Here is a 14,121-nt window from a genome sequence, read left to right on the forward strand (position 1 = left end):
ATTTTTCAACTACTCTTTGCAGTTATCCTTTGATGGTATAGAATCACCTAAATGTTTGTTGAATTATGACTTGCTCTGTCATCTTATTGTCTTTTAACTTATGTAGGATGTTTCTTTATAAAAGTTGTAGCAGAGGCAGTCTATTTTGGTGATTCAAACTCTTCTTTCCTATTCTAACACTTCCTGGTTGTATGTCTTTGGCCAAGTCATTCACTCTCTAGAAGCCAGTGTTTCTTATCATTATAACGGGGACAACACATCTCAGGTTTGTTTGTGGTTAAATTAAATGAGGCACATGCACCTGGCTCTCAGTTCGCTTGTTAGCCTGGAGAAATGTTAACAGGTGAAGATGGTAATTATCTGGTGGTCCAGGGTTGCAGCGCTAAAGAGGAGTTTGAACAAAGAATTCCCCTCCCCATTTCTCTGCTAGGTATCTGACATTATCTTCTTCAGACTTAGTAGTTTTGAATGGCTTGTATTTGCATGATGACTCTCCTCTCTTTCCCACATGACTAATTTAGAGCACGTTTGGAGGCATCTCTGCTTGGGCTTAGCTGGAGCCCTCTAAGTAAAAGTAGAAGAACTGTACTTCATCTTTTATTTAAATTCCACCTGGTATTTTACGTTTGGATGGTTTGGTACCTGCTGTGGAATCCTCACACATGGCCCTGACAGTGTAGTCCTGATAGATCAGGTGACATCAAAAGATGAGCCAAGCTCCTGGATTTAACAAGCATCAGAAAATTCTTCTCTTGCCCCATTTTTGTGGGTTGCTGTAGTGATAGGAGGGGCAGGTTTTGAGGTGATTGGATGAGATATGAACCTTGTAGAGTCATTGTAAGAGTCTCTCTGATTCAGGCATAGGTGTGGACATTGCCTGACTTTCATGGTGTCCATGATACTATGGTTAAAATCTATTGAAATCTGCCCAGAAACTCAGACCCCTGAGGGACCGTGACTGCTGAAGAATTGGGTCCTGATGGCCAGTGGTTATCATTACCACATTTTCTTAGTTTTAAGATACCATCAATTGTAAAGTGTGCTATTGATGGAATCATCTTTTCAGGGGGAAAACACCCTTATCTTTTTAATTGTATATATTAAGTTTTAGATGTATCTTATTTCAGAAATACTGAAATGTGAAAAAAAGCCCATATTAGTATTGAGCAAATAGGGTGTTACTTATAATCAGGAATTCTGTACTGGAAAACTTCATTACCTTCTCAGAGAGTTAAAAATAGGAAGTTTGATGGTTTTGTTCTTGTGTTCAGTTAATGGTAATTTTAAGGACTTAACCTCTTTCTTTTCTCAGAGGATAAACTAACAGAATGTGAAAATGTCTCTGGGACATAAAGTGTGATGGGACATGAGGTCATTTGTTCTAATTAGGAATCTGCATAGCTGAACATTAAGATAGTTACTTAAAACAGCAGTAAAAGAAAATCCCTGAAATTTGACAGACAAACCTTTTTAAGCTTTTTAAAAGGAAATTTTTTTTTGGCCATGCCTTGTGGCATGTGGAATCTTAGTTCTCCCACCAGGGATTGAACCTGGGCTCCCTGCAGTGAAAATGTGGAGTCTTAACCACTGGACCACTAGGGAAGTTCCCGAAAAGGACATTTTTCTTAAATAATTGCAGCTAAATTTCATTCTGTTTCTTGTTTATATTACATAACGTAATGAAATATGACGTTACTTTGTCATATTTTTGTACTTCGTCGCTTTTTGTCACTTTGTAGGCCCTGAATGAGATTAGATTTTTTTTCCCCTACATTTAGTGTGACATTTGGACTAATTTATTTCTCTGGTATGCCTCAGTCTTTCCATCTCATTCTCTTTTTTCTGTTTGGAATATTTCCCTCCATACAGCCATCTTTTAAAGTGTTACGGAGCCTTTAGGCCCTGGTCCCAATCCCACTCTCTCCTGGTGAGTTTGAGACTGATACCAGCTAAGACCTTCCTGTCCAAGCCGCTTACTATTCTGCAGCACACTTGAGTCACTTTTTATGTATTATTCCATGATTGTATTGACAGCTTCTGTTTCCCCGAAAGGTTTCAGTTTCTTAATGTCAGTACCCACTTCTTAGAGTCTCATGTCTCCTAAGTGTTGTAGGTACTCAGTAGAAACTTGAAAGTATGGAATTTTCTACAGGTTTTCAGGTGGTAGGTATATTAATTTGCTAGGGCTACTATAACAAATGTATTGGATGGCTTAAACAACAGTAATTAACTTTGTCACAGTTCTAGAGCCTGGAAGTTCAGGATAAACGTGTTGACAGGCTTGGTTCTTCTGCAGCCTCTCTCCTTGGCTTGCAGGTGGTTGCCTTCTCTCTCTGTCCTCACATGGTCTTTCTTGGGTGTCTCTTTGTATCCACATTTCCTCCTGTAAGGATGGTCAGATTGCATTAGTGCCCACCTTAATGGCTTCATTTTACCTTTATCTCCTTTTTAAAGATGGTGTCTCTAAATCCAGCCCCTGTCTGAAGTACTGGGAGTTAGGTCTTCAGTATATAGATTTGGAGAGATACAGTTCAGTCCCTAACATTAGGCTTGCCTAAGATATGGAGACAAATTGCTCTTTTTCTTAGAAGGATTGAAAAAAAAAAAAAACCTGGAGGCTGAGATGGTAAGGAATCTGCCTGCAGTGCAGGAGACCTGGGTCTGATCCCTGGGTCAGGAAAGTCCCCTGGAGAGAAGGAATGGCAGCCCACTCCAGTATTCTTGCCTGGAGAGTTCCATGGATGTAGGAGCCTGACGGGCCACAGTCCACGGGGTCACAAAGAGTTGGACACGACTTAGCAACTAACACACAACACTTTATTACTAAAAAATGCTAACCATCATCTTATAACAAAGGGATGCCACAAATCTTCAATTGTAAAGAAACAATATCTGTGAAATACAATAAAACATGGTGTGCCTTTGACTTAAATATAAAATGACAGCCTACGAAAGGTTGTGGTCTGATGCCACCTCCTTCATGATGTCCTCGATGGTGTCTCCAGTGAAACAGTCTTCTTTTGCCATTGAAAAATAGGTGTGTGTTTGTGTGTCTTGGACTTGTTTTCAGGCACTTAAATCACGTCCTGTACTACAACGACTCTCTGTGCTTGTTTCCCTCTCTAGCTTAGAAGCTTATTGGGGCCGGGGCCTGTGGACTTCATGGACTCAGGGAGCCAGTGAGCTGTGTCTTGCACACGGTGATGTCAGAGACAACCAGCTGCAGGACCCATGGCTGCCTTCCTTCTTCCACAAGCCTGGGAAGCTAACACAGTTAACTGGAAGTTAGTACCCAGGCTAACACTGTTCTTCACTCACCCAGTAGAAGCTCCTCATAAATCAGGGTTGGGTCAGGTGAATGGAAATGCTCATTCATGCCTCCAAACCCAACAGTGCTGCCTAATAGTAAGACGCTAATACACTTAGAGCTGCCAAGAAAGAAAAGCTTTAAAAAAATGCAAAGGAAAAATCTAATTTGACTTATTTGATGTGGTTTTAACTGGAAATTAGGACATGGATTAAATTACTTGAGGGTCAACTAGAAGGTCATTGATAAAGTGACGATAAGATCTCTACAATTTGATTTCAAGAGACTTAGTATAAATGTTAACTCTGCAAGATTGAGGGGGAGGGAAAGCATCAAAACTGAGCAAGCAGATCTCAGAGATTCAAAGGGTAAGTTATATCCCTTTAGCTGAACAGTCACAAGATTCTCACACTATTGCACAGCTTAGTACCCCTGCAGACTGCAACTGTGACATCCGTTCGTCTTTAAGAAACTAACCCTAATTAGATAGGCCAGTTTCTTCACTTGCAAATGTGGAGGTGAGGAGTGGGAAAAAATGAGATAGCCTAAACATTCTACATGTTTAAAGAAGACAAAAGGAAATAAAAGTTGCTGCCTGTTAACTTTACACTTAATACATGAGCCACCTGAGTCAAAGAAAATGAAAAGTAACTGATTCTACTACCCAGAGATAACTGTCACAGCTTATGTGTATTTTCTTCCAAAAATAAGATTACTGTATAAATAGCTACAGACACTTTAAATTTTTAAAAAATAGAATTGTAAAAATAGTTTTGTAATCCTCTCATAAAGATGTGAACATCAGTTTATATACATAATGACAGTATTATTCTTAAGTATGGATATATTGTATTTAATCAGTCTTCTGTGGTTGGGCAGCTAAGTTGTTTCCATTTTTCACTATTGTAAACAATTTGATGAATGTACTTACAACCAAATTTTTTCTTATTTCCAGATGGCCACATCTGGAACTTCACACCTATGATATTTCCTATGTTGTTATACGTATCTTGGGGGAAATTCATACTTGTCTGTGAAGGTTTCATAATATGTAGGTAGTTACTCTCCTCTGTCTTGTAACACTGAGGGTATAGCTTTGTTCACAGTCCTTTTCCTGTGTGGTATGAGAGACCATATTCAGGATAAGTTTCAGGAAAGTGGGCATTCAGTTTTCATAAGATTGTAAAGCAGGTAGACAGTGGATTTACCTAAATGCACCCCACCATCTAGATTATTGCCATGTGTTAGAGGATGGAGAAGGTTATCATGAGACCTGGAAACCAGGCAGCCAGCTCCATATTATCAATGGATCAGTTTATTACCAGGTAACTCACAAGTTGGGGTCAGGCAGACAATGATCTGGAAGCATTTGCAACTGCACTCAGCACCACCAAAGGAGCACTGCAACAGTTTTATATTAGTTCACCTAGAGAAACAGGAAGTGCATTCTGAAGTCAAGATTTATGAATGGGTAATTAGTCCTGGGCTTCCCTAGTGGCTCAGACTATAAAGAATCCGCCTGCAATGCAGGATTTGATCCCTGGGTTGGGAAGATCCCCTGGAGGTGGACATGAAAATCCACTCACAGTATTCTTGCCTGGAGAATCCCATGGACAGAGGAGCCTGGCAGGCCACAGTCCATAGGTTGCAGAGTCAGATGTGACTGAAGCAACTTTAGCACTAGTCTTGTGGGTGCCAGAATACGTCAGGGAAGGTCTTCGTCATTGTTTGGGGACTAACAGAGCATAAAGGCCACCTGGGCCTAATAATTATTTAACAGTATTAACTGCAAAGCTCTTGATGACAGAGAAGTGATTTACCACACAGTACAGTCCTGGGTAGGGCAATGGGAGGACAGGTGGAACTGTACATGGCTCAAGGTGGCACTGGTTGTGCTAACAACTATACAACACTCCAGAACATTAATACCTGAAAATGCATTTCCTTAATAACAAAAGCAAGTCCATTCTCACCTTGGGATACTGCCTCTGGACAAATTTGGGGACCATGCTTAATAGTTTGCAGGAAAAGCAAGGTAAAAGACCCATCTCTGAAAGGGAGCAGGGTAAACATCATGAGTTACAAACTGCCTGGCATAAAATATGCCTGAAATATTTGTTGCTGAATGAATTAGTCTACTTCTGTCACCTTTTCCCAGGGGCTAGATCCAGATAGATGGCAGGAAGATAGGGCTTATTTAGAGTTGAAGATCTTCCCACATTTCTTGTTTGAGCAAGTCAAAGGAAGTGAAAGGTAGATGGCTTTCTACCATAGATTTTAAGATGGAGAATCACAGGATGATAGTCACATTATTTTAACCAGGTCCATAACTTATGGGAACTTTTGAACAAGTTAACACATTTAGATGTGTAACAAGAGGCATCAGATGGACACTGATTCACACATCTGGCCAGGCTGAGCCCATGTCCCCTGCACTTGTGGAGCCCAGATTCCTTCGTATAGTAGACGCTCCAATAGCTATGAGACAAATCCTGACTGAGCCCACGGTCCTCATTTATTACAATGCGGCTACTAATATCAGTAGTTATGAAGCTTAAATGGGACAAAGAATCAAGGTATGTGCCTATGTCGGAGATTTTAAAGCAGAACTCTCCTACGTAGGCTGCAAATTGGCAGCACTCTGAGTGTTCCATAAATCCTGGGTCCCATTCCGTACTGTGCTGTGCTGTGCTTAGTCGCTCAGTCGTTTCCGACTCTTTGCGTAGCCCCTAAGGCTCCTCTGTCCATGGGGTTTCCCAGCAAGAATACTGGAGTAGGTTGCTATGCCTTCTTCTAGGGGATCTTCCCAACCAAGGGATCGAACCCAGGTCTCCCGCATTGGAGGCAGGTTCTTTACCGTCTGAGCCACCAGGGAAGCGCTTTTCATCAGTCTGGCGTGCTGCCTGGGCACGGTGTTTAAAGCAAAAGAAACAAAAAACCTCTACTGAGCAAGCAAGACTGAGGACCACCGGTTTGGAGACTGTTGAAGGGACTCTGGCTGATCGAAACCTCGCCTCCGTGCTCTCGCGAGGAAGTTCGGGCACCGGAAGTGCTCGGAAAGCGCGCGGCGGCGGCGGCAGCGCGGCTGGCGCGGGCAGGGAGAGCGGGAGGCGGAGACCGCCCGGGCCGCGTTGGCTGCGGTGGGGCACCTCGCTGGTACCGCCGCCGTCGGGGCTCTGCCGGAAGGGTCCCCAGCCAGCCTCCGACTAGGGAAGTCATTGCAGTGCCGTCCCCATGTTGCGTTTCCCGACCTGTTTCCCATCCTTCCGGGTGGTGGGAGAGAAGCAGTTGCCGCAGGAGATCATCTTCCTGGTCTGGTCACCCAAGCGGGATCTCATTGCTTTGGCCAACACCGCGGGCGAGGTGAGTGAGCCGGCGCGCAGCCACGAGGACACCGAGCCCGGGCCACCTGTCTACCCTGCCCCTCTCTGCAGTCTTGCTGCATAGTCTAAGTGAATATAAGGGACCATACACAGGAAAGGTCTTTCGTATACCCATTTCGCGCATTCTGTCACACAGCTTGACACAATCAAACGGTCCTGCATCCCGGAGACTCTCATAGTTATTTGTTAAATGGGGCTTTTAAAGGCTCATGAATCACTTATGAGTTGACATAGTAGTGGGTCCACAGATTCCGCCCTTCGTTTACTTACAGTTCAGGCAGAACAAAGGTGAGTTGTCAGACTCGAGCTGTGAACATGCATGTCTGTAGCTGCCAAAGAGGATGTTTAAGAATCTTTATTCTGTTGTCCAGCATTCACAGTGTTGGTTGGTTGGCCACCTCCCATTAAAAATACCTTTAAATTGAAACAAAGAGTCATGCTTCACCTGATGGAATGTTCCTGATTCACTGATTCCTGATGTAATGTGCCTGAGTGTTGTCAGTATTTCTGCTGCTGCTGCTGCTGAGTCGCTTCAGTCGTGTCTGACTCTGTGCGATCCCATAGACGGAAGCCAACCAGGCTTCCCCATCCCTGGGATTCTCCAGGCAAGAGTACTGGAGTGGGTTGCCATTTCTGGTTCATATTATATTACACGTCATCAAGTGTAACCCAGTTGTAACTTTCTACTGAAAGTTTCTAATTACTTGGCAGACATTTTATAAGGAAACCTTCACCTTTGTGTCTTTACTCCTTTGTCCCTTTGGCAGGTGTCCTGATAGTTACTTGGCCAGGTGGGAGTTGTCTTCAGCCAGGCTTGGAAACTAGTTGGAAAAGGGAACTTAGCAGTCAGGGAAACGTAGCAGCCTGGAAAGCTGTGTTGATTGTCATGGCTTTGTCGCCAGGGTATTGATGTCTGCTTTCTCAAAGCCCTCTATGAAATCTAGTCGCCTTCCGCATCCAGAGTGTTCTGGAATTCTGTCATGGCTCTGAGAGGAGTGCAGTTCCTTCAGCCACAACTGTAGAAGGGAAGGGAAAAAATAGGAGCATCAGTGTGACCAGATGAGTAGGTATAATTGTGGGCACTTGTTGCTTCCATTTTCTTAGTGAAGAAGAAAGGGCACTGTTTAGGAGTGAGGATGGAGAAGAAAATATTGGACTTTTGAGGACGGAAGAGAAGTTTGAAGAAGCCGACAGGGCGAGTGGACTAGTGAATCTAATGGGATTGTTCTTCAGTGTTAGAAGGCACATGAGGTTCGTGGTTCTGTAGTGAAACTAGTGAGCACGGTTGTGTGTCTCGTCTGTTCAGCTGCGTGGGTGCAGGTGTGGTTGGGTTTAACCAGAGTTGTTGTGACAAAGGGTGACAAAAAGCAGGAGATGCAAGGGAGTCGAAGTTATGTACAAGAGAAATGATTGTAGTGATGAACTTTGGATTCTAACCTGATTCCGTAGGGAAGTGAGGTCATGTGTGGGGTGAGGGAGAATCGGTGGTAGACTCATTGGATTGTATGTCTTGGTGAGGTTGAAGAACTGAAGTTGGGTATTAGTCGGGATGAGCAGGAAAGATACAGACAGTGATGGAAAGTGGGAAGTTTGCAGCTGAAGTTTATGGCAGCATTTGTAGTTGTCGGTAATGACAGTGTAACAGACATGACCCTGGGAATGACTGAGGTGAGGCAGAAGCTGTGATCATTGAAGAAGAGGTAGTTGAGAACCAAAAGCCAGGACATTGTTGCTCTTGAAATCACCAAAAATGATGATGAGTAGTGTTGGAAGGCATGAATGAGCCAGTGCATGCGTGTGTGCTGAGTCGCTTCAGTTGTGTCAGACTCTTTGCGACCATATGGACTGTAGCCTGCCAGGCTTCTCTCTTTCTGGGATTTTCCAGGCAAAAATACTGGAATGGGTTGCCATTTCCTTCTCTAGGGAATCTTCCCCACCCAGGGATCATACCTGAGTCTTCTGCTTGGCAGGTAGATTCTTTACCGCTGAGCTGTCTGGGAAGCTGTATTCCTTTCTAAAACATAAGTCTCTTGTTGACATAAAAGTTAGGAAAATGTGTAGAGTACAGGGTTAAATTAGACCTTGTTTCACTCATTTCTTTGAAAATACCTTAAGTTCATTCAGACACTCTTGACTTTGAATTTTTTCTGATGGCTAAATATTATACTTGGTACAATTTAAAAAAAAATTTATAGTGGGGTTTAGATTTATTTTATTTTTGGAAATGGATGTTTTTATTATCTGCCATTATATCTGTTTTGTCTTAGGTTTTACTTCATCGACTTGCAAGTTTTCATCGAGTTTGGAGTTTTCCACCAAATGAAAATACAGGAAAGGAAGTGACCTGTCTCGCTTGGAGACCAGATGGCAAACGTAATGACAGTATTATAAAATATATGTTTTTGTTTTTCAGAAAGAGTATTCTGTAAAAAGAACTTATAGAAAGAATTTATTTTTCTTACACTGTACTAGAATTCTAAATACTGATTTGGGAATTTTGTTTTTTCAGATGCTTTATAGTATTTTCATGGAACTCAGATTAATTCTGCCATCTTGTTTCATGGCAGAGATATCTCTAAAATGAAATCTGACTTCTTGGCAAAGATAAGTCTAACAGGAAGTTTTATGAGAATATACAGGGTACTTTGGTTTTGTTCTTTTGCTGTCTTGTTCTGTACTGTTTTCCCAGAGCTTCATTTGCCACTTACTAGTCAGTTCAGGGAGAAGGCAATGGCAACCCACTCCAGTACTCTTGCCTGGAAAATCCCGTGGATGAAGGAGCCTGGTGGGCTGCAGTCAATGGGGTCGAAAGGAGTCGGACACGACTGAGCAACTTGACTTTCACTTTCATGCACTGGAGAAGGAAATGGCAACCCACTCCTGTGTTCTTGCCTGGATAATCCCTGGGACAGGGGAGCCTGGTGGGCTGCCGTCTATGGGGTCGCACTGAGTCGGACACGACTGAAGCGACTTAGCAGCAGCTGCAGCAGCAGTCAGTTCAGAGCCACCATGGCCTTTTCTTCCCAAAATGTGTTTTAGCATTAAATGGGTGTTTTGTAAATATTCCCTCTGCACAATTGTTTACCTCACCTGAAGGACTGTCAGTTTTGACCCCCTTCCTTCAATTTCCATGTGATCTTACTCCTGTTGGTACCCTGCATGTTGTAGCTTATCATGCTACTGCTCTGAGGACTGAACTCTCCTCTTCCATGTGTTGTTACACTGACAGTCATTTGAGCTGCTGTATATATCGGGTCAGCACAGGAAAATGCTGCAAGTCATCTGCATCATTGGTGCCTAAAAAAAAACAAATTGTTTTTGTAAAATGATATGTATTCCTCCTTGTTGCCTCCTTTTTTCCCTAGATAAATATAAGTATGTAAAAATGCCCTGAAAGCCTGTCACTCTACAGATAACAGCTATTTTGGTCTATATTCATTTTGCTCAGTTCTTGTTTCTTCTACTGGAAAAAAAAATAAGTATGTGCAAAATTAGAGAACTTGTGTAAGTAGTATTTTGAGATCTTGCTCTCTTCATCCAAAAACATCAGGATCTCAAAAATCATGAAAGTCAGTGTGTGTGAAAATGTATTTAAGTAAGTGATATTTTTATCATTAAAAAATGTCTTCTGTTTTTGGACAGTAAAATAGGGCTTAGCTTGGTAATGATTATTTCAAGATTGCTTTAAATTGTTTTAAAGAAGAGGAGACTTGGATTGCCTCTCATCTCACAGAGTTGTGTGTATTGGTATACAGTGAAACACACAGCCTTCTGTCTAGACGTTCTTCAATTTTATATGTTAGGAAGACATTAAAGACTTCTGTAGAGAAACGATACTAGATGATTCAGCCACAGTGAAAGGAAGAAGACCCATCAGTATTTGATATCCCTGTTCAATAAGGGTTAGAAATTAAAAAGAGGAATAAAAAACCTTCCCAGGAACCAAGCAGATGGAATCACTTTGTAACTTTCAGGTGGGGACCGGTATGTCTTGGTGATACAATATTATTGTTTATATGTTGATGTCTGTCTGTGTTTTCTGCTTGGCATCAAGGTTCCAGTCTAGAGGCTCTGAAATGTAAGATGTTCAGAACAGTACACAAGACAGGAGTAGGTTGCTCACAAAAGTCTGAGCATTTGAAAGTGTTGATACCAGCGTAACTGTATACAAAGATACCTTTCAGTTTTTTACTTATTTAAAGGAAGGATTTAAGGGTTAAATCATTTCTATGATTATGATATATTTAAAATAGTAAAATTGGGCAAGAAATGAAATACCCATTTTTCTCTTAAAATTACATTGACTTATTCTGATTATTTCTTCTTGTTTTAGTTTTGGCCTTTGCTCTTGCTGATACCAAGAAAATTGTGTTGTGTGATGTAGAAAAACCTGAAAGCTTGCACTCTTTTCCTGTGGAGGCCCCAGTTTCTTGTATGCATTGGATGGAAGTGACTGTTGAGAGCAGGTAGAGTGATAAAGAAAAACCCCAGTGGTCCCAGTAGGATGTTCATGAAATTTTCATTTTTTAAATGAAAAAGTGGAAACTTAGGTGTATCTGAGTATTGAGTATGTGTATTTGCTTTTAACCTTTTGTCTTAAGCTTATCAAGATGAATTTTTTTAATGTTTGCTAGATTTCTTTCTCTTCTGGAAAAAAATCTGTTTTATTATTGGAGCAGCAATGCCTGAATGGCCAAGATTTTTCTTCTTGGTTATTTTTAAAAGTTTATATCAATGACTTATAGTTTCAAGTAATATTAGTTAATATTGCTGATTAGCGAATTAAGGTTCTGTTTTTCTGTTCACCATATATTTCATTCTGGAACTTTGTGTTTCTGTGTCTGAGTAAATGTTCTTCGACTATGAAAAGTGCTGAATTGAGCATTTTGTTTTGATACTGAATGAGTTCTTTTTGTTTTTGTGGTCCCTATAGGTTCCTTATTTTGTGCAAATAGTTTTGCCTTAGTCTGTGAAATCAAGTACTCTGCCACGTTTGCAGTAAAGATAGCCTAAAGGGTCAGTAGGCTTAGTGAGTACTGAACATAAAGGTTGTTTTGGTTTTTTTTTGAGGAAATAAGATCATTTTCTTCTTGTTAGCTTTTCTGTTCTAATTAAGTTTTAAGTTAATATCAAATGAATTTGTAAATCCTGATTATTAATTCACAAATTTCCTCAGGAGGGGCTTGTAAAAATATTAGATAATAAGGTCTAGCCTGGGGTTTAAAATGCACTGTAGATAAAACAAGGATCAATCCATCATCAAATAATAAAGGTTGCAAGTGGTCATGTGAATTTATAGAGGAACAGAGTATACCATGTAATTTCTGTCCCAGTCCAGTTACCTGCTAAGTGTATTCCTAACACACTTTCTGTTAAGAGTTCAGAAATGTTATATGGAGATTCCAGGGTCTTTCAGGACACCACTTTTCACCTTATTCATTTCCGTCTGTATTTGGAGGTAGGATTGAAAAAAATGGGAGGATAAATAAAACTGTTTCAAAATACTTGGTGTCATCTTATATACACCAACTGGATTGTTACGTCTCCAAATGTGTGTAAGTCATAGAACCCATCATTACATCATGTAATAACTGCAGTGTTCTTTAAAAGTACTCTTGGTACTCCTATGTTCAGTGTTGGTTTTTAGAGGAAAGATAAGGAATCATAAATTCTCAGTCCATATCTGGTACTGATACTGAATACATATGGATGCATTTCATATGCTGAGAAAATTGTTTATGTTCCTCTTAACATAAAGTGGGTAGGCTGATTTTTTTTCTTTCAGAAATAAAGTTCAAGATAAATGAAGAATTTCCAACTTTTCTATTTCTTGTGTGTGATTGTTAAATGCCATACACAGTTTTACCACTGTAAAAGTCACTATTTTATTTGGTAATGTGTCATATGTAAAATTGGGCCTTTAAAAATTAATATTTTTTAATGGAAAGAGAAGTAGAATCTTTGTTTTTATAATACTTATTTTTGTCTTATTTTCCCCTTTGTAGTGTTCTAACATCCTTTTATAATTCTGAGGATGAATCAAATCTTCTCTTACCTAAACTTCCTACATTGCCAAAAAAGTAAGTATCAGTTTAACTCATTAGAATTAACCTTACAGGTTTCTTTCTTTTACTTTTAATATTGACAATTTTCTCATGTGTTTAAAAAAAATGCATTTCTATTGAGAGTTTTTTACCCTAATCTGTTTGTTTTTTTTAGTTATAGCAATACCTCAAAAATATTTAGGTAAAGTATGCCTTTTTTGTTTTCAAGTAAAATAAATCTTTTATTATTTGAAGCATATAGTTGAAAGATAACCCAATTTATTTTTATATTTTAGTGAAGAAAATTCTGATGAAATTATTAAGCTTTTGGGAGATGTCAGGTAAATCTTGCAGACATCTTAAATAACAAGTTTTATTTTCTTAAATTTGATACTTTAGGCAGTTTTATACCAGAGTTCCAAAGATATTTTCTTTGTCATTTTATTTCATTGCTGACAAATACCTCTGAACAATAAACAGACAATATCTATTATTCACTCATTTTTATTGTATGATATTTGTGTCAAGTTTAATATTATGGTATACTTTGATTTTTAAAAAGTAAAGGAGGATAGAAGTGCTTAAGTTTCTGAAATTTAAATTGAAATCTTCAGGTTCTTTAAGCCCACTTAATATGTTTAGCATCAGGGCCATGATAAAACTGATGGAACTTTATATTAACTGGAAAAGAGATGATTTTATTATTGAGGGTATATAAATACAATTGTTAAAATAATATATTCTTATTTTACTGTAAACTGAGGTTTTTTAGGCCGAATGAAATTTATGTTGTTCTTTAGGGGGGAAAAAAAGAACAAGCCCAATGTAATTGAAACTTGGTGAATTTATTTAGAGGTTCAGTCTCCCTGCTAGGCAGCTTGAGTGTGCAGATTATATGAGGGCAGCAACAACTTGTATCTTGGTGTAAGAACTTGGTCCTCTCTGTTGTCCTCAGCTTGTTGCATTATTTTTAATCAGGCTTAATATTCTTGTCCTTGGAGGAAGCTCTGGTTTTATTGAGCTTTATGCTTATGGAATGTTCAAAATTGCTCGAGTCACTGGGGTAAGTTTTTCTTTAAGATTCTTTATTTTTGCCTTAGAATGTAACAACTGACTGATTTATGGAAAAGAACAAAACATTACTTTTTTCCTCAGTTTCATGTCTTGGATTTACTTGTCCTTAAATGTTAAGAGGATAATTTTCTTACTAAGATAAAATAGTGATATGATGTCTCTGAAGATCAGAGGTTCTTAGTAGAATTAGTCAAAAAAATTTTTCTTAACTAAAAGATTGCTATGGTACACTTGATTATGATTTAATGTTTTTCTAGCCTTGCGTTTAAGAGCTACCATTTGTGATTGGAATGTGATGAAAGTCATTAGAAGC

The 14,121-nt window shown here is 39.7% G+C and overlaps 1 protein-coding gene across 1 annotated transcript in view; it reads left to right on the forward strand.

Moving 5' to 3' along the window:
* Positions 1 to 6,358: 6,358 nt before the first annotated feature.
* Positions 6,359 to 14,121, forward strand: part of ANAPC4 (anaphase promoting complex subunit 4) — a 33,265-nt gene continuing 25,502 nt past the window's right edge. The window contains exons 1-7 of the mRNA XM_005897087.2: positions 6,359 to 6,670; positions 8,958 to 9,063; positions 11,024 to 11,156; positions 12,696 to 12,770; positions 12,910 to 12,936; positions 13,031 to 13,075; positions 13,713 to 13,797. Coding sequence (XP_005897149.1) covers positions 6,542 to 6,670; positions 8,958 to 9,063; positions 11,024 to 11,156; positions 12,696 to 12,770; positions 12,910 to 12,936; positions 13,031 to 13,075; positions 13,713 to 13,797 — 600 coding nt within the window. The 5' untranslated portion in view covers positions 6,359 to 6,541. The remainder of the gene's footprint in view (positions 6,671 to 8,957; positions 9,064 to 11,023; positions 11,157 to 12,695; positions 12,771 to 12,909; positions 12,937 to 13,030; positions 13,076 to 13,712; positions 13,798 to 14,121) is intronic.

This window comes from Bos mutus, chromosome 6, assembly GCF_027580195.1.
Source record: "Bos mutus isolate GX-2022 chromosome 6, NWIPB_WYAK_1.1, whole genome shotgun sequence".
NCBI lineage: Eukaryota > Metazoa > Chordata > Mammalia > Artiodactyla > Bovidae > Bos > Bos mutus.